Source organism: Apostichopus japonicus, chromosome 16 (genome assembly GCF_037975245.1).
Source record: "Apostichopus japonicus isolate 1M-3 chromosome 16, ASM3797524v1, whole genome shotgun sequence".
NCBI lineage: Eukaryota > Metazoa > Echinodermata > Holothuroidea > Aspidochirotida > Stichopodidae > Apostichopus > Apostichopus japonicus.
Genome location: NC_092576.1, coordinates 10,887,873 through 10,909,809, shown reverse-complemented (window position 1 = coordinate 10,909,809; position 21,937 = coordinate 10,887,873). Strand labels below are relative to the sequence as shown.

The 21,937-nt window shown below is 38.1% G+C and overlaps 1 protein-coding gene across 2 annotated transcripts in view; it reads right to left on the bottom strand.

Annotated features, from left to right (window-relative positions):
* Positions 1-9,015: 9,015 nt before the first annotated feature.
* Positions 9,016-21,937, bottom strand: part of LOC139983426 (uncharacterized) — a 67,217-nt gene continuing 54,295 nt past the window's right edge. For both annotated transcript variants that reach the window (XM_071996972.1, XM_071996973.1), the window contains exons 7-9: positions 13,940-13,975; positions 12,296-12,339; positions 9,016-11,191 (exon numbers count right to left, since the gene is read on the bottom strand). In XM_071996972.1, the coding sequence (XP_071853073.1) occupies positions 11,149-11,191; positions 12,296-12,339; positions 13,940-13,975 (123 nt within the window). In that variant the 3' untranslated portion in view covers positions 9,016-11,148. The remainder of the gene's footprint in view (positions 11,192-12,295; positions 12,340-13,939; positions 13,976-21,937) is intronic.

Below are 21,937 nucleotides of genomic sequence, written 5' to 3'. Positions count from 1 at the left end.
GAGGGGCCTTTTTGAGGGTGCTGCTTTTAGTATCTAGTATGCAAGGGGGTAAACTACAACTGCTTATCTTTATCCTTCTTTGCAATTGTTTACTTTGCACATTCCTCAAACACCTTGCTTGGGACTCTCCCAGTAATCTTCAGTTCACTAGAAAACTCAGCCTTCGTATAACTTACTTACTTCGTAACTTTGAACTTTAGGCTTTCATGTACACTAACTCACTCAGCATTCTCAGACTTCCTCAGTAATTCACTTATAACTCTTGGCATTCCTGAATAAATCTATTGAGACTGTGAAGTCCTCCTAAGTAACTGAATGGACTCTCAGTCATTCTATGTAATATACTGAAGAATTACCAGAGATCCCCTCATCACCTCATAATAACTCTCTAAATATTATCAGTATCTGATATTTAATCAGGTTTGTCTTTTCCCTTTAGTGACCCACCTGAGATCTCTGAAGTCAATAACAATCCTGAACCATACAGTGACAATCTAAACCCTTTAAAATAACTCCATCAGAACTCTCAACTTTGCAAAGTAACCCACTCTAGACTCTCAACAGAACATTTTGAAGCAGTAATTGATGTAAACAACAACAGCAACGACTGTTGATAGATTAGATTGAAGTAAACAGAGGCCCTGAAATGGAGAAGAAAACAAGAGAAATTTTAGAAAAATTTTGGTGTCATAACAAGTTTAAAAGGACCGTAAAATAACTTACTGAGGTAAAGTTTGGAGTAGATAAAGAAAACTGTATGTCCTTGGGTCACTTTTATCTCCTTTAAGACCAACGCTGAGATATAAAATAAACAAAACAACTAGTTAAAAGTAAATAAGATTGTAATGATTTTGTACAGGAACTTGTGAGTTCTTTGTTACGATACTTATTATTCCTGTAAGAGTGTGCTCAAGTTATACCAAACTGCTTACAAGATCTTACAAAATGTTACAATATTTCTCTATTCATGAAATGTTGTGGTTTGTACATTACAAAATATTTACCTCAATCTACATATAAGATACCAATGTGGTTCTCACCATGGTCTGAAATCACAAAATTTTGAAAATTGTCCCTATTAATATGATCCTTTTTCATTAGTTAGGTACAGTGACAAATGCTAACAGGATAAATTATCTTTCCTTAACCGCTTAAGAAGGTCACCAAACAATTTAAATAGATACTTTGTATTTGGGTTATGACCTTCCATTACTCCAGTAGTCTTCTATATTGGTTATTTTCTTTTACTTCTTTTCAATCCACTAACCATTCTAAATGCAGTTGGGATAGTTTCTTGATGCTGATACCTCTCTAAACTGTCCTCCTATATCATGCTTCAAAGCACCCGTATTAACAGTACAGTCTGTTCCTAACGTTTATCTGATAGAAACATGATATCCATAGTGCTCATACTGACAGTATAAGTGCTCTGAAGCGGGACATGACAGTACAGTATAGAGAAAAAAAATAGTCCTGTATGTTAAGTATAACACCAGAGATTCCCTTTAAGTTGTAATGCTTTGAAGTATACACAAAGTCTAATGTGCCGTTCTACCTTGATGTGGAAGAAGCTTTACACTTCATTAATTACAACCATTACATTTATGAGTGTGTCGGAGGCAATTTTATTATTTGATCATTACCTTGTAAATGGTTGGAAAGGAGGACTCATTAGAAAAAAAAACATCAGCATCCCACTTAATGAAATCCTTTAAGGAAACAGACTAAATAAAAGATACAAAGTACAAATTCATTTATAGGAAATATCATCAAAACATGCTGTTAATCATACTATAGGAGAGATGTGTAGGTTTGGTGAATAGAACCGCTATAAATACACTGTAAAATTTGTACAGTAGAAGACTTAGGGTCACATCACTTGCACAAGCACCAATGTCATTTATCTAATCTCTTGTAGAGTTTGCGGCATCCAGTATATTGGCGAAACCAAACCACCCTCAAGAAGCGATTCTATGGTCACAGATCCACAGTCAACACCATGAAGACTGAGACCCCAGTTGGAGAACATTTTAACCTTCCCAACCATACCATTAACAACATGTCCCTACAGGGGATTGAATTCTTAGGTAGCCGTCCTGACCTAGTACGAATCAGCAGAGAGAGGCTGTGGATGCAACGCCTTCGCACCATTCAACCTCATGGGTTAAACATTCAGGAAGGACATGACTAACTTTTCTTCTGTCCTCCCTCCTTCTCCCCTTCCCCCCCCCCCCATTGCTCCTCTTCTCACAGCTCTCTTCCACCCTTTTTTTCTCCACACCTTTCTGTATTTGTCCTTCTCCAGTTTATTCCCTTCCCGGTTCCCTGAATCCTCTCTTTGTCCCTCCACTGTTTATCTCCTACCTCTCCTCTTCCCCTGTTGCTTTCTTCTCTCCATCCCTTGTCTTCTAATCCCCTTACATCTATCTCATTGTGTTCACCGTGCTCATTAACCTGTCTGTATTTTGTGCGTATTTTTGTCCCTTCTTTACTGTTACTTATCATTTAGCCTCTGAAGAAGATCCTGCTAGGACCGAAACGTCAGGCCTACTTACTTTTACACATAAATACACCGTGGGAGAGATGTGAAGGTTTGACGAATAGAACAGCAATATGTACACTAAATGATATATGTGTAGGTTTGGTGATTAGAACAGCAACTTTAACACTGTAGGAGAGATGTGTAGGTTTGGTGAATAGAACACCAATATGTACACGGTAGGAGAGATGTGTAAGTTTGGTGAACAGAACACCAATATGTACATTGTATGAGAGATGTGTAGGTTTGATAAATAGAACAGTTATAAATACACTGTAGGAGAGATGTGTAGGTTCGGTGACCAGAACACCAATATGTATACTGTAGGAGAGATGTGTATGTTTGATGAATAGAACTGAACAGTGATAAATACACTGTGGGAGAGATGTGTAGGTTTGGTGAACAGAACAACAATATGTACACTATAGCAAAGATGTGTAGGTTTGGTGAATAGAACACCAATATGTACACGGTAGGAGAGATGTGTAGGTTTGATAAATAGAACAAATATAAATACACTGTGGGAGAGATGTGTAGGTTTGATGCATAGAACACTATAATTACACTGTAGGAGAGAGATGTGTTGGTCTGGTAAATAGAACAGCTATAATTACACGGTAGGAGAGATGTGTAGGGTGTGATAAATAGAACAAATATAAATACACTGTGGGAGAGATGTGTAGGTTTGATGCACCTATAATTACACTGTAGGAGAGAGATGTGTAGGTTTGGTGAATAGAACACCAATATGTACACTGTACGAGATATTTGTAGGTTTGATATATTGAGGGATAGTTACGGTAGTTACGATCAGTGGCGTGGGAAAGTACTTTTGAGTGGGGGTGGGGGCGGCTGAAGATTGATGGCCGGCCTGGTCAAGGGGTCTTTTTTTGGATTTTTTTTGCATTTCCAGGTGGCCTCAGATGCAATTTGGTGCAATATGGCACACTTCAACACCCACTCCATTTTATAAATAATTTTGCATGTTCACCTGGCCTTAGATGCAATTTGGTGCTCCAAATGAGATTTTTTTCTCATTTGGAAATGAAAAAGGGGTTTTCTGACTTACGGAGCGGGGGGGGGGGCGGAATGAAACTTCCGCCCCACCATATTTTTCACTGGGAGGGGGGCTGGCGCCCCCAGCCCCACCGGTTCCTACGCCCTTGGTTAAGATGAAATCTGATTTTGATGTAAACCGCTAGTCATCCGTCGGACAACATAAGCTGATTTTGGTTCTTCGAAAAATTAGAAATTAGGTAATCTTGGAAGACCATTCCAAACTTCTCAAAATGACTTCTATTGGAAAAGATAAGCTCTACCTAAGATTCATCCAATTAATCCAATTTTCGTAGTCTTCTCAAAGCTTTTTATGATCCCGATTGATAAACAAACAATAACTATAGAAAAAGAAAAGGATTTTCATTGAGTCTGTTTCACAACAAAGAATATTTCATTTTCTGTTATACCTCAATTGCCACTCCTAGGCATAAACCGGGCCATCACTGTTTTAAGATGTCAATATATTCATACTAATAGAGGCCTACACATATTCACGATCAGTATACGCGTTTCTCATGACAGGAAATATGTTATACAGTACGTTTTGACCTTTGGGTAAACAATGACAAAATCTGCCAAGCTAAGGACAGAGCCACCGTGATAGTTGGTTCCCATGGAAATCATGTATTTTGGAGGTAGTGCTTCTCAATGAACGTGAAGTTGTTCTTCATGAGAATATGGTTCATGAGGGCCTTGCGGCTGGTAAAAGGAGGACTTTGGTGTCCACTGTCAGCCAGAGCTGCACAAGTAGCTGTAATGCCTTCATTGTGACGAATGTTGGTGTAGAGAGAAGTGAATTAAAGGTACCAAAGGCATCAAACGTTTCATTAGGCCGGGCACCAAGTCATTCCACCATCGGTACATTCCGCCATAGAAAATGTTCTCTTTCCGCCATAGAAAAAGTGCCATTTCGCCATATTACACCAATGGCGGTAAAGCTCTTTTGTATGGCGGGAGGAGCACATTATTATGGGTGAACTGTAGGCCTATAGGCACTGTAAATTGCTTCGCTTCACACTACCTACAGGCCCGGAAAATCCAAAGAAATGGTCATTTAAATCGAAAATCAGAATCGGTCTTTTTTTATAAACAATCAACTTTGTAAATTAATTTGATTTACTCAACCAACTATGATATAATTGAATACAGTGTATCGACTCAAGATGACGAAATTACAATTAAAACTATTCAATCAACATGTACATTAATCTTGTACCCAATCTTGTCTTAACTACAATTTAGTCTATCCAGCGCACCGTCATATTTGAAGACGGTGTATCTATCTTTCCACGCGAAGCAAATCAAGTTTCAACGATACATTCCCGTGTAATATAAATGCCTAATATGTACCTTTCCGCCATGGCGGAAAGGACCCAAACCTATGGAGGTAAGGTATGGCGATATGAACTTATTGAATTAATGGCACTGGAACCAGTTAGGCCTAGGGTAACAATAACATTGGACTTTGACTCTGACTTCTGAGTTTTAATATTTTATCTCATTCTGACAGGATCCAAACATCGATGAAGACTCTGTAATAGCTATGGAACCGTCATAACCCTAACCTATAGGCGTTTAATCCTACTAACCTACTTTGTGGAGCATGACTGGCTATTGTAACGGTACACTTTACCCTAACGTTAGGCCAGGCTAACGAGGTACAGTACAATCGTACTACAGCCTAGGGCCTAGCCTAAGTCCTATAGCGGCCTCGGCCTGGGCTAGTTTCATTAGACCAAGGCCTAGGGGCCTTAGACTAGCTACAGTTACAGTAAAAAAAGGCAAGGTAGCCAATATAATCTTATCATATCAATGCATATGTGATTCAGAAATGTCACGTATCAAGGCGTAATGCATTCCGCCAACGCCACTGTAAAATTCGACAACAGGAAGATGCTCAACAGGGGCTGCCATTTTGTTAAAGTGGCCATGACACGAACATTTCAAAGTCCTATATTTTAGGGATCCATCAACAAATGTTCTCTGCAACATGTATCAACCATTCTGCCAGTTAAAAACTTGATTTTTAAGTCGAAAATTGAGAAAGAATTTACCCGCTCTTCGGCGTTTGAAACTTTTTTTGCTCGAAAATTTTCCGATTCGCATGTGACGTCATGTTAGGAACACGATTTGTTGTCGCTGTTTCCGATCCTCCGAACATACCATACACGGACACATTAGACAAGTACACATACCACTAGTAGTTACTACACAAAACACCGATCACAAGTGCGATATCAAATCAAATTTCCTGTGAAATGGCGGATCCAGAGCCAATTGCGGCAACCGAAGTTCAAGTTTTCTAAGAATATCACAAATGATTTGAATTATTGTTTGAAAACAAAATTTAGTGAGCTGTAATTTTTTTTGTGGGAAGCTGATACTAAAAAGGATTTTTCATCTCACAATATGTTTCTCTCTACATTGGGAGTTGCCAAATAACATGTGCATTCAACAGCGCAGTGATTTCTTCGTTGCAAAGTTTTTCGCGGTCCCTTTGACCACGGGCTTCAGTTATTTTTCCTTATTTTGTGCCAAGTTTTACATCGTCAAAACGAGCCATTCAAGCTTGAGTTTCGTTATCGACATTGTGTAAAAAGTTATGTACATACTGTAATGGGAAAGGTGTCGGATCTGGCCGGGATTGGGCCGACTTGCCTATAGTGGTAGGGGGAAAGGAACTTGGTTTAACTTTAATAAAGTTTTATTGGGTAACTATTCATGGTAACTTACGATTCAGCTTCATGAAAAAGCAAGTAGGCTACTAGGCCTATTAAGGACGTTCTTGTACTAATAAGTAACATTTCTACACAATTTAAGGGGCTCAATAAGTCAAACATGAGTCTTATACTTTAGGCTGAGCATGAAATACTGATACAGTATATAGCCTACCAACAATACAAACAACTTACTGCGTACACAACGAATTTATCATAAAGTACAACAGTATCAAGCTCTCTTCATTTCTTAATTGAGTAATGCTACATTTTCAATCACTGCTTCCAAAGCAGTTAGCCAAACATGATTGCACTTGTGAACTTCACAATACTGTACCAGTACAGTAACTTAGGCATATGTTAGCCCTTGCCTTTTGCTATTGTCGTAGTGGTAGGTACTGTATAGCTAGCCTTGGCTACCTTCATATACAAAAGAACATTTGCAATAAGAATTAAGAACCCAGGCCTGCACAATTATAAAAACAAAATGACAGGCAAAAAATTACCTCTTTCCTTTGTCTTCTTTTCCGAGGAAACTCTTCGTCTTTTGCGATTCAGTGCAGGCCTAACGCTAGTACTATTAGTAAAAGACCTATACTACTAGTGCTCGGTCCCGCTTCCTCCAAAGAATCGCCACTTAATCCACTGGAGGTTTCATGTTCCCCCGATCTGATCTTAGGAGTTTTAGTGTGGGGTACTTGCCAGGAAGAACTTGTTTCTGTCGACCCGTTAGGGCCATTTCTTCTTTCTGAAGAAAGGATCGAGGGATTGTAGTCTGCTTCCCGAAAGTGTTCTCTACATACGGAGCTGTACTGGCTTGGCTCAGTGAAATCGGACCTGGTGTTCTGCAAAAATTTGGTCCATAATCGCCGTGTTTTGTCGTCCTTCGGCCATCGATGAAGGCTAATTGCATTACTTATGACATTACTGCATCCCCCAACAGCACAACGGACCGGCATTTTTTTAAGATATTGTACAAGATTGTAATTAAACTTGAAAGTTGTAGCCATGAAGCGTATTTCATGGGTTTTCACTGAGTGTAATTGTGTGTGTAAGTGACGGCATGGTCGTCGCGCATCCTTCTATGTGGTTAGCACTTGTGTTCCTAACATGACGTCATCGTTGTGTTGTTAGGAAATCACGTTTTTCAGAGGTCTGTTTCCGGGTTCGAATTTTAAAACTTTAGTTACTCATTAGTGCTTGGAGTTTTAAGTGTGATGAGAACAGTTTTAAACATAGATTTTATCATAGATTTTGAGGGAATTACTCTTGATTCGTTCGATTTTTCGTGTCATGACCTCTTTAAAGTAAACGTTGATTGCATTTCTGAGTCTTATTCATCACAGTATTTGGTTTAGGAAACATTTGTACGGCGGTGTATAACGTCCATTGTATTGCACTTTATCTACAGCTGGACGACATCGTTCCGTTGACTTACGAACTAAAATCGTCACTTTCCAAGCCCCTCAAGAACAGATAGAAGCTTTTAATCGGATTTATCATATGCAAGTGACGTAGTCAGATGGAAAGAGGGGGAAGAAAAGCACCCAGCAGAAATTCTTACGATCGCAGGCAAGTATACACAAATCAGTGTTGGAAATGAATGATAGTACCGTTTTGCATAATTCTTAGCTCTCTAACTGAAACAACATTTTCTCAAAGGCGATCATCATAGGCGTCACCAGCAATTCCAATCTTTGGGGAAAGAGGGAGGGGCTAAATATAACCATTAGGGATCGTATATTCACTATCTTCAAGAGGAATGTTGATCGTTTTCGAAACCGACTTGCAGTGACTAGCTGAGCAACGTGGTCCAAAAAAAAAAAAAAACAGCGGCAATTAACTTGTTCTCTCTATATCACTATATACACTATTTTGGGCCAGGAATGCTATAGTCATGGAAACTGTGTCAACTTTAGTTAGTTCTAGTTCGCCTTTTGGAGCGATTTTGACGAAGCGCATAAAGAGGAATGACACTGATATTTCACTGGAATGTATCTCACGCCCCTAGCTGGGGTCACATTTCACTGTAATATATCTCAGGCTCCTAGCTGGGGTCACATTTCACTGGAATGTATCTCACGCCCCTATCTGGGGCCACATTTCACTGGAATGTATCTCAGGCCCTTAGCTGGGGTCACATTTTACTGGAATGTATCTCAGGCCCCTAGCTGGGGTCAAATTTCACTGTAATATATCTCATGCCTATAGCTTGGGTCACAATTAACTGGAATGTATCTCAGGCCCCTAGCTGGGGTCACATTTCACTGTAATATATCTCAGGCTCATAGCTTGGGTCACATTTCCCTTGAACTTGAACGTATCTCAGGACCCTAGCTGGGGTCACATTTCACTGGAATGTACCTAAGGCCCCTAACTGGGGTCAGATTTTACTGGAATGTATCTCTGGCCCTTAGCTGGGGTTACATTTAATTAACATAATGATTTGATTTTTTATTATGTTACAAGTCAATATCACGATTACATGGCGGTTCTGACGGGACAAACAAGTTTTAGATTTACTGCCTTAAGATATAACACGTATTGAGACAATTCGATACCTGTTTTAATTAGTGTAAGTCATTAAATATCGTGTTTTCGAAGAGTTGTCAAGTTTAGGATATAACCCGGCATATTTATCATTTGACAATATTGTTTTATATCAAGTAATATATGAAGAAAAGAACATATTCATGGAAGGCGAGTTAAGAGTTAATTTTATTAACTGTACGATTGGTTACAATGTTATGTGTATAATGTGAGGATATATCATGAATGGACCTGTGTATTTGGTTGAAAAAGCAGGAATTACAAAGCGTCAATTAAAGCCAACATGAACAAACATGAAACAACTTCAAACCGGTAACAAAATAATGATATTCGTCGGTAGAATTTTGACAATGTAAAATATTCTGTGAAATTAAAAGAAAACTTTAATCAGCTGTTTCTAATGAAGTTTTGAACTATTATTGGTTTCAGCCCTGAACGGTGGGTGTCAGAGCGGGAGAGGACAAGCCTGATCGGTTGGTGCAGGTTAGCAAAACCTTTTTTTTAAACTACGTGGGAAACTTAATTACTTAAATACTGGAAGGCTGCTCCAGATTAGGCAACCCGGGAAGAGACTGTATAAGCTAAGAAAACAAAAACCACTAAATAACCTACAAGACCTGCCATATATAAGAGTACGATCATTAATTTCAAGCTTCAGTACACAAAATGTTCAGATTATCATGATCTTGTTCGTTTCATTATTTGAATGTCACAACAGTCACGCCATCCTATTATCCTATTACACTATTATCTATATACCTGTGTTACAAATTGTGATAATTTCAGCTAAAGATATATCGAAGAATGCACGGTAGGAATTGTATACGAATTTCACCAGGATGCTTAGTATATAAACTTATTTAAGTAGTCAAGGTATATTTTACTCTGGGTTATCGTTTTAAGATTAGCAACTTTGCAGTCTATTTTGAGTCAAGATGTAACTTATCAAACTCGTCTTTAGAACAGAGTCATCAAAATGTAGGAAACATTTAATGAAAAGAAATGAAAATTAAGAATATGATTTCTATTGAAGACTTAAAGTAATTAGAACCATTCTGTCTGGTTCAATTCCTGTTGCAATGCTATCTAACATTATACCGACATTATGACGTCATACCAGCATTTAAGGAGAGATTGTATGTTAACCGCATGATCAAAGCATTTCTGAATTGATAGTTACGAATGTCTTTAGTCTTAACATTGACACAATTACGGTGGTGCAAATGACTAATATAACATCTACTTGGTCACCAATGTGGTGGTTATGTCATCTAACCCCTCCAACACCCCACCATTCCCCCGCTCCTCAACATACGCAACGAGTAGGATAGAGAGTGAAGTCTCTCTCTTCCCTCTCTCAATAGTTGACATCGAAGAGAAAATAGGCGCCCATACTGATGACGTAGTGTTTGATGGATGATGTCATCAGAAGCTTGTTTGGCGCTTAGCAATTTGAATTTGGCTCAAAGAGCAAATGAATTTAAAGTTAGAAAAGAAAGTAGAAGTGGACAGTAATGTTACTCCTCAAACGTGATAAATAACTTGTTGTACACTTTACAATACTAAGAAGGCTATACGATCATGTAAGATATCGAATCTTGGTTTGGAGTTCTTTGTAGTATTTATAGTTATTAACAGTTTACAAACCTAACCCCTTAACAGGATGGAGAAGGAATCCACTAGACATCCGAACCCCTTCTCCGAAAAAGAAAGAAAACTCTAGCAATAAATTTAAATTATGTATGCTATATGTGGTTGAACCAACCTTAAAGGTGGGTACTATATCTTAATTAATAGTGGACGAGTTTCTCATTGTTTCACACCTGTGCTTCTCTGTATTGGTTTGATTTACATCTCATCGAGCTAAATTCAAGGGACACAAGAATTAAATTTGTTAGATGTTTTTTTTCAACTTGGTAATCAATGACGTCACCATACTAATTCAGTAGTTGGCGAAGTTGAGATCTCTGTCTCTCAATAGAAGATAGATATCTAGTGGGAATTGAACTCATTACACACATTAGCAGTAGGCCAATATACATCAGATTCAGAAATATAGTCATCAGGTCACCATGCCATTGTCTTGAGAATATAGACATTTAATGACGTCACAATTATACTAGACTAGTTGCATGTGTATTATACTGGAGCTCTATCTGGCGATGTTTGTATAAAGTATTTGGGAGATATTAACAGTTTAAAACATAAACTCTTTATAAGATCCTTTAGCAATGAAATTCCTGCCATCGTTTTGAGATGAGAGTGAATGAAGTCAAATTCCTGCTACTGATTGGCGCAGTCAGATGAAGAGGCTCTTTGCCATTGGCTGTAATATAAAGATGAAATTATATATTAGGTACTATTGTTATTATAATAAATGGATTAAGCAACTACATATTAGAAGAACAATGTGTAAGTAATACCTACACAACTCCCTCCCAACCGCCCGCAAAAATGTGCCATAAATTGCACATTAACATTCTTCTAAGCTTAATCAACGAAGGAATTAATTTCTCTCTGTAAGTATACTTTTAACTTTTAATATTGGTTTATGCAAAGGAAATAATTTGTTACAAAGACGAATTTGTAGGAAACAGAAATGGAACAAGATAATGCTCTTCAACATGTAAGTGTTTTAGAAAACAGTATCGTGACCCACTGACCTTCACATCCCTTCTGTCTCTTTATTTATGAATCATTTCTCCCCTTTTTCCGATCCCACCCCACTTTATTTAAAAATTCTATTTTTACGTCTCTAATTAGGTCACAGATGCCAAATAGCTAACGAGCAATGAAATTGCTTAGATTTAACTCTCTTCTTTCCACTGATTCTGTGTGTCATGCAATATAGTGACGTCACCATATCGCTAATAGTCGTTTCCTAATAAACTTTCAAATGTTTACCGACAGTTTTGTCCCGGTAAGTATTAACGGAGGACTCACGATGATTTCTATTTTTTTCCCCTTAAAATGATTAATCTAATGAGGAAAGGTGGAATTATACTAACCATTTTAATAACCGTTTTAGTGATAACACACAGATTAGCAGATAAAGAAATGTATCGCTTTCAAGATATGGCCTTCTTACGCCTCATCAGCGGAACAGAAGGTTGTGTATCCGACATTATTGCAATAATGAGCAAATATTTTTGTTTCTTTCTAATGGAAGGAACTTTTCACTCATTTTCATACATTTAATCAGGGATCAGCCTGGAAAATACAAACTATATTAAAACCAATTTCAGTTGAAGCAGATGAAATTAGTGACAATATAAAATTAGAACATCACAGATATAGGGATAAAAAATGTGTTTAATAATGGATAATTTGAGATTTTACAATTAAAATTAACAAACACAATCCACTCTCAACAAACACAATTGTAAATACTAAGGTAAAAAGTATTCAATTGTATTGACCATACACTTACTTGAACCTTTCCCGGCTTCTCGGGTAACTCTCTTCATCGAATCCCTAAACAAGAGGGAAAGTATTAGTAATGAATATGTATAAGATAACACAGAAACAAAGACAATGCAATATATTTAAATGTTGTAAATATTCATCATATGCAGCCATATAAATAGTGTTTTCTCAGAGGTTATCAATTTAGGTTAAACCAAACTTATTTTCACTTCAGTTTGAAATTCCTTTTGCATGTTTTCAATTGTCTTGACAGTTTTTGTCCTTATTATTATTATTATTTCAGTTATCATTTTAGTGATTTCTAGCAAGTACATCCTGCGAATATTTTAGTACTGAACACGTAATAAACATGACGGATAAATCCATGAAACCATGACCAATCTAAGAGCTGATTTCATGACATTTCATGTCATGCCATTTATATCAAGGGACCCGAATTGGAACTTGGAAATGCACCCCTTCTCCATTTAATCCACTCTGTGAGGGATTACGGGATGACGTCATCAATCATTCACTAAAAACATCAAGTGTTATTTTTTTTTTGTTAGTTTCCTTATATCTCATGTAACAACAGTTTGCTCCGAGTCATTAATTTAATCCACAGTGGGCACTCTCGTATACTAATGATGCTATAACCCAACTGATATACCCTCACAATCCGGTAAATCATCTTGCTCCTCGACACGCTCACATTTACCAACATAGATGACCAGTTCATCTCTTCAATTTCAATAGTTAATATGTTCCTATTTGACGGGTATGTGATGATGCTTACATACAAACTGTATTGCACTGTTTACCGAATTTCTGCCAGAAGCTTGGCTTCTCTTTAACCGTCCCCAATCCCCCCCCCCCCGACCACAGAGAATGATTATAATGATTTTATATAATCAAAGAATACCGGAATAGATATTTATGGCGATTTCAGTGTATGCTTCTAGAGATAGCCCTTTGTGAGTCGAGAAAATTGTTACACTATACGGTAACACTGTTGAATCGTAGTCTGATATCATGTGACTGTATTATGGTTTTCTTATGTGTCAATAAAGGTGACTTTTAAGAATTTTTTTTTTGGCAGATCTTTTCAATAACCTGTGAAAATTGTTTTCGCGAAGAAATGAATGAACAAAGTGTTTACTTTAAGAAATTTAAAAATATAGCTTTTTCTATACTTTTTGAACTAGTAAAGAATTATGATCTTTAATTCATAGTGAAATAAAATAGTCATTTAGCATATGTCGGGGAGCAGGGGGGTTCGACACCTGAGATAGTTAAAAATTAATATTATTAATATTATGTGAGGTTATTTACGCCCATATCATCGGACTAAATCTTGTAGTTTTCAAAATTTAATCAGTTTCTGTGTTTAGCATTTACGTGACTGTGTGTGTGCGGGAGTAACTTATTTAAACCGCATCTAAACTTGACATTGAAAACAGTGCTATCATCATAACCAGATATAAACTTGTAACTGGTCTATCTATATTCCCTGTGCGATACACGCCAATTATAAATCTTTCCTCTCTAATTAGAAATAAATTATAATACTCTTTATTCTTATTTCTTCGTTCCACAGGAATTAACGACTCCTTGCCTGTTACTAAATTACCGTTACTAATAAACAGGAAAATGAATCTGTCTATCTTACCTCTTCTCCTGGTAGTATTCCCCCTATGTCAGAGGCCTGAAAGGAAGAGAAAGGTTATTATCATGAGATGTTGAAATTGTGTTTCAGGAACATATAATAAGGAAAAGCAGAAATATAAATGTTAGTGTAATATACGCACTCACAAATATCGCAGTAAACTATTCCTGGCCGGTAAACGCACATCTGCATTGAACACACTAAAATTAATTTAGGAGACAGACTCGTCACTGTAAGATACACGGACTTAATAACAAATAGTATAAACATCAGCTATATAGGGAAGACAAATTAGTCTTAAACCCCTAAATTTACCATGTATATGTATGTTTAATTGGAAGTTTGTACAACTGCACAGAAAAAAAGGAAGCGACTGTCTGTAAATTTAGGAATGATTATAGTTGGTTTCTGTAACCGATACGCCCTGTTTGTCTATTAGATTAGTATAGGCAGAAACTGTGTGAGCTCGACATTGCTTTGTCTCTAGATACTGATTGGACTAGGACTTGGTTTGGGTTGCTCATATACTCTATAGAACTACTTTAGGACTCGAGAGTGCCATCCCCGAACCTAATGGTCTCGGACTCGGAATCAAGAAACATATGACTAAACTACATCAGAGTGTTTCTTATACTAAAACATACAGACATATTGAAATGTTCTGATGGAAAGAGTACTAATAACAATAGGAACCATGTGAGGATACAAGGCCTGGATGTTGAATTATATTACCGTCAGTGCTTGAAGATACTTATGAAGATACAATAGTTAATTTGCCGGATGGTGAATATTAACAAATAACCACTTTACCAGTTACTTTGAACATGCCCCCCCCCCCTCCCCTACACTGGCCCAAACTCCTTCGAGATCCTACTTTATACACATTGGTAGTTATTCAAAAGACGAAAGAAATAATGCAAATATTTTAAACCATTATTAGTTCAGATTCACCATTGTCTTTTTTGAGTGTCACAATGTCGATACTTATTCAGAGTACTTTACGTACAGGGGGTGGAGCAAACAGATGTTTCTTGAAGTTAAATAAAAACCTTAAATTTAACTTTTAAGTTGACCTTCTACTTTGATTTTCCTAGTATGTTAAAATATATCAAATTGATGAAATCTACCTAAAAAAATACATCTATAGTTTGTTTCAAGTTAAAATCAAATGTACCCTTTCATATATAAGCCTGTTTGGACCGACACATTTATGTCAATCACGTTTATATACATTAATCTAAATAAATAATTTAATATAATCAATAGGGATCCCTCAAATCCCATTCTAAATCAAACTATTAGAACAGAGTAACAATTACTGATTGTTGTATTGCTGCGTACAGTGACGTCACACGTTAAGATTCTAGAGATGAAAAGTATGCATCAATATTTTTCACTAATAACACATATTTGACTGAGACGTTGTGGAAGAGAGACACTGGAAGCACGATAGATTCATTTTGCTTTATATATTTATCTGTCTGAAAATTCTCTATTGTAAAATTATGAATTTTTGATTCAGGAGGACACATACGGGCTACATGCAGAGAAAGAACGACAACAATAATTAGGAAATATGACGAAAGTTCGGGAGTACGAGCGTGGAAGGGAGACTACAATTAATTGTTCCATGCAACCTCCATTTTTTACCATACCTCGTCACAAGGGTTTTTAACGTACACGTTGTGTTGTACGATATGTATAGATACTGGACGAATAAGTCCAGTACGAATAATATGTATAGATACTGGACGAATAAATCGTCCAACGACGAGGTCGTTGGACGATTTAACCTTTTTAAATAATATAAATCTGGTTACTTCAGTATGTAGACCTAACCGCTCTCCTCCAATAAAGATCTATAAGGATTTTGTTTTTCATCTTTGATATGTTACTTTAAACATAACGAATCAAACAGAGGAAGTATGGTATACGATAATTAGGTCATGCATGCTTATGATCAGTTGTCTTAAATTGGCTTCAAGTTTAATGAATCACATTAAAGTACCAACGTGCGACCTGTGATTACATTAATTACAACTTCATTAATGTATACACATCTAACTAAACATTTACGGTTGTGTAAGGTTTGTTTCATGTTAAATAAATAATATAACACAGTAACGTGTATGGCTGCTTTACAGGAACACATGATATGGTTCCATTTCAGATGAAATGGCGTTGAAAAAAATGAAGGAATATGGACAGTTTATAGTAAATTGATATGAAAAGTAGTTTTCTAGCCCCAACAGAAAGTTGAACAAAATATAGGAAACCCAGGATGATGAAATAATGATGTAAAATTCGTAATATCGTCACAGGGGTTCCTAACGTACAGTATATAGTGTGCGCCTGACAGGAAGTAGACACTTGACAACATGTAACACTGCGTCCATTTCAAGAGTGTCGGGGTAAATGAAGATCATATCCGAGATTCACGCTCTGTCATACCGTGACCTGTATTATCTACTAATGTCAAATAGCTCACTGATCTGGAACAGTTTAAAACAATTATAATACAAAAGTCAACTAAATCTTTTATGTCAGTATCTTAAAGTTAGAAAGTCATCAATGATAGCCAATGATTAGCGACAAATAAAGGTGAGAATTAAGTCAATGGGGAACGTTTTATATGCAACTGAAAGAAAAAACTGCCTATTACGTAATAGGTTGTAAAATTTGACCAAACCATGTAATATTTGCAGAATTAGTGGATACCCTGTCCCTGTAATTAGCTGCTAAAACTCCTTCATCCCTATCATGTACTTTTTACCTAATTCGCTAAACAACACAACAAATTGTAACAGTTAATTTGTTCAGTAATTACTGGAATGAAGATTTCAAGCTACTATCATTTAGTATTGAAATGATGGTTGGAAGGCCCCCCCCCCCCCCCCATTAAAACGAACAAATCCACTTTATAGGGGAAGTTATATGGGGCAGCTATACGGGGCAGCTTTGCGGGACAGTTATACGGGGGCAGCTAGACGTGGCAACTATACAGGGGAGGCAATACGGGGCAGCTATATAGGGACAGTTATATAGGGGCAGCTATATGGCAGCAGTTAAACGGGGCAACTATACGGGGCAGCTTTCCAGGGGCAGTCAGATGGGGGAAGATCCACATGGCAGTTTTACGGGGACAGCTTTACGGGCTCAGTTATAGAGCGGCAGCAAAACGGGGCAGCTATATAGGGGCAGCTAAACGACGGCAACTAACCGGGGCAGTTAGACGGGGGCAGCTTTCCAGGGGCAGTTACACTGGGGCAAATAGACGTGGCAGTTATACGAGCCCATACTATAGAGCAGCGGCAGAACGGGGCAGCTATACGGGGGCAGCCTTACGGGGCAGTTATACATGGGCAGCTATAAAGGGGCGGCGATACTGGGGGGGGGACGGGGCAGTTATATAGGGGCAGTTATACGGGGGCAGCTATACGGGGGCAGCTAAACGGGGGAAGACATACGGGGAAGCTTTTAGGGGAGCTATATAGGGGCAGCTATACGGCGGCAGCTATACGAGTACAGCTAGACGTGGCAGTTATACGGGGCAGCTATACGGGCCCAGCTATTCAGGGGCTGCAAAACGGGGCAGCTATATAGGTGCAGCTAACCGGAGCAGCTATATAGGGGCAGTTATACGGGGGCAGCTATACGGGCCCAGCTAAACGGGGGCAGCAATTTTGGGGTACTTATACGGGGAAAGCAATACGGGGGCCGCCTTACGAGACAGAAGTACATGGGCAGTTATACAAGGGCGGTAATACTGGGGCGGGAAAACGGGGCAGCTATATAGGAGCAGTTATACGGGGGCAGTTATACGGGGGCTGTTATACGGGGGCAGCAATTTTGGGGTAATTATACGGGGAAAGCTATATGGAGAAAGATATACAGGGAAGCTATTAGGGGCAGCTATATAAGGGTAGCTAAACCGCAGCTAACCGTAGCAGCTATATATGGGGCAGCTTTCCTGGGGCAGTTACACTGGCGCAAATAGACATGGCAGTTATACGGGGACAGCTTTTCGGGCCCAGTTATAGAGCGGCGGCAGAACGGGGCAGTTATATAGGTGGAGCTTACTGGAGGCAGCTATACATGGACAGCTATACAGGGGCGGCAATACTGGGGCTGGAAAATGGGGCAGCTATACGGGGGCAGCTATACATGGCCAACTATACAGGGGCAGCTATACAGGTGCAGCTATACGGGGAAAGCTACAGTAAGCCACATGGTCGATTAAAAGGGATGTTATGCGACTGTTACTACTGTTGTAAGTGCTATGATTAAAGTGGCCATGGCACGAACATTTCAAAGTCCTATCTTTTTGGGATCCATCTAAGCATGTTTTCTAGACCATATATAAAACTTGATTTTTCCAGTCGAAAATTGAGAATTAATTTACTCCTTCGGGGCTTAAAAAGTTCGTTCGCCCGAAAATGTTCCAAATCTCATGACGTCATGTGACGTCATCTTAGGAACACGATTTGCTCTCGCTGTTTCCTCCGAACATATATACACATACTTACACTACGACAAGTGTACATAAATACACAAAAAAAAAGCAAGATCAAGTCAGCGCGAAATCAAAATCTAAATTTACCGTGGAATGGCAGATTTAGAACCAAATGCGGCACCGAAGTTCAAAGTGATAGTGGTTCTTCACCAGGCTGTAAAATTGGGCTAGCATTAGGAAGCCCTTTCTCATAATCGAAGCAGAGAGTGAAGGCGATGATCATGCCCATATCGAACTGAATGTTGAGGGTGGACCTGAGGTGTTACTGTTACTAGTGTTAAGCATAGAACCGTATCAGTTCGAGCCTGTTAAACGAGGCGAAATTGAAGCTTCACAATATATCGAAGAAGAAAACCGTTCGGAACTATTGCAAGGAACAAACAACGTGGTAAGAATTATGTAGCAAAGAAAAATACTTAAAAAATCTACCGATCTGTGCATGTGTCGTTGGAATTCGCGGAACTGCCTAAACCGTATTGTGCGTTGTGTTAAGGTGACTTACAACCATCGAATTATTAAAACCAATTTGTAAAGTGTGTTGGCTATATAACGTACTACCCCGGTTCTGCTAATGAGAGTAAACCATACATGTACAGTATGCGGCGTAGTACTATTACTAGTAGGATTGGTTGAATACTGAAAGTTTGGCTCGGGGATGTAAACTGCATTATGCAGCCACGTTAGGTAGGCATATGTGCCATTTTATACTCATTATTAGGCTAGTATTTAGGCTTGGAGTTTGGCAGATCAATTGTCTGAAACTAAAGAACGTTTCATGAAACATGGAAGGTGTAAATTCACAACAAATGTAACCGTAACTGTGCATTGTATCACTGCTTGTTATTGTGGACATCTTGGACCAATATTAATTTAATACATTTGAACTTTCTTCATATTTTTTTTTTCAGGCAGTAAAGATACATAGCCTATACCGTCAACATGTTCAAAGGTGCTGCGGGTTCCTAGCAAGACACGTCAGGGTTGTGCTACCATAATGTGCAGTCCCCTTTGGCAAAGGATCATAAGTGAGTTTCCAGCCAATGGTCAGTTCACTGGATTCAAGTTGCCAGGAGAAAACACAATTGTATAGGAAGCCTTGGTTGAGAAATCCCTTCAGAAACACCTTTTTCTATTCTACGGTTGTGTTGGATTGTGTCAGGATTCCCTCAGTGTTGATATATATTGAAATTCAAGACTTTTAATTTAAGGATGAAATGGTTATTTTCCAGACCCAACATCGGCAATGATAAGAAAAGGCATGTTTTGAAGCATTTGGACACATGCATTGGCGTGAACGTGATGTCATGTAATATGTGCATAAGTGAACGGGGATTGAACTTTTTAGGGGCATTTACCTCCCAGAGATGTTTGCTTCGTACCTTTAACCTGGAAGCCAAAATATCCATATCTCCAATGATATTTGACAGAAAGTCATAATAAAGACCAATGTTTAGACTTTGTTTCTTCAGCAGCAGGTGGTTTGTTTTACAATCTTTCTTCAGAAACTCAACAGTACACCCTGTAAATGGTTTCCGATTATTTTAATGCGTGTGATTCTGTGTTTCACATTGCGTGTCAGTGTTATACGTGTCGTCGTACGTGAGTTACATTGTTGCATGTGAGTTGCGTCTGCAGTGTTTCTTGGTTTGAATTACCCTTTATTCTATTTGCTTGTGGTTCATTCTAATTACTTTGTCACAACAACGATTGATAGCGATAGACATACATATGTTTGTAGGCTTAAAACCAAAACTTTCAGGTAAGTTGTTTTTCCTTAAACCCCATTTGATGTCACAAGTTACATCAGTGTAATTTAAGAATGATTATGTCTATGGAAATTACAGTTTTACTTTTATGTCATATAATAAAATGATTGTTGTTAATGTTGGTTTAGTCACAGGCTTGTTCAGAATGACTGTCTAGAACTGATATTGAATAAAATTTGTTCAATGATTTAAGATTTGAACTAAATTGTGTGCATGTTTGGCTTTGTGACTGTTTAAAGTAAATAGCTGTGACATTTAAACACCGTTTGGAATATAATCTTTTAAACTACTTATTTTGAACCATCCCTATCACCCCAAGAAAAACTGGTTCTCTTAGAATACGAATAAGAAATATTATTGCCATAACTAAATGACCCAGCATATTCCAAAAATAAATTGGGGCATTGAGATTTTTTACAAGAAGATGTATCCCATCCCTTCTGAAGCTAAACTCATAGCTTATAACTACACAATAGGACAATGAAGGGGGTGTTAATTTGTATGACACAGCAAAAACACTTCGTCTATTGCGACTTCATTGTAGTAACACTAATACTTGTACTACTAGTTCTAGTGCTCGGCCGCGCTTTCTCCAAGGATCGCCACTTGTCCCACCGGAGGTTTCCTGTTTCCCGATCTGGTCTTCCGTGTTTTTAATGTGGAGTACTTGACAGAAGAACGACTCGTTTATGTCGAACCGTTAAAGCCCATTTGTTTTATTTCATAACAAAGGGGTATCATAGTCTGCTTTCGTGAAGTGTTCGCTAATACGGAGCTGTATACTGGCTGAAGTGAAAATGAAGTGAAATTGGCGCTGGTGCACTAACTTGGTCATAATCGTTGTTTTGTTTTCGTATTTCGGCCATAGATGAAGGCTAATTGCATGGGATATGACATTACTGCAGCCCCCAACAACACAACAAACCGGCAGTCGATCGGATATTATACAATATGTTGTAAAAAAAAACGTGACATTTATAGCGTAAAAAAAATAAAGCGTAATACAGTGGTTGTTCTCTCATTGTAAACGTGCATGAATGTGTGACGGTATGATCGTCGCGCATCCGGTACATGCCTGGAATTGGCACTTGTGTCCCTAACATGATGTCATCGTTGTCTCGATTTGAAATCACATTTTTCAGAGTTCTGTTTTCGGATGCGAATATTAAAACGTTAATTTCTAATTAGTCCTTGGATTTTTCATGTCATGGACTCTTTAACATTTTTAACGAAATTAGATGAACATAAAACATCCTGACATTGTTCATGACATCCTACGGTTTCATGAGAATCCAAACTTGAAGATCATTGGATGTACATTCACAACCCACACAAAAAAAAAACACGGCATATACATCAACATATTGCACAATATGTAACAAACCTGCAGTCTAAAGGTATACATTTTAGCCAGATAGTCCTATCTTTACAGAACTTGTAATATCAACGGTGTCACTGATATGGAAGTGATACGGGTGTGTCAGTTTATAACTTAGTGTTGTGAGTGCTGAATGACATTCAGTAAAACAATGCTCTCAACACCCTACCCCCTCTGTTCTCTACCATCCATCTATTTTATCATTCTTTCTGCAGAGCGATTGGAATTCTGCTGTTTTCTTTATTGTTGCGAAAGATAACATTGTTTCTTTACAAACTAAAACTACTAGAATCGAGTATCATTAACTTTTTACTGTATCTTTGCATGCAGTGCAACTTTCAAGA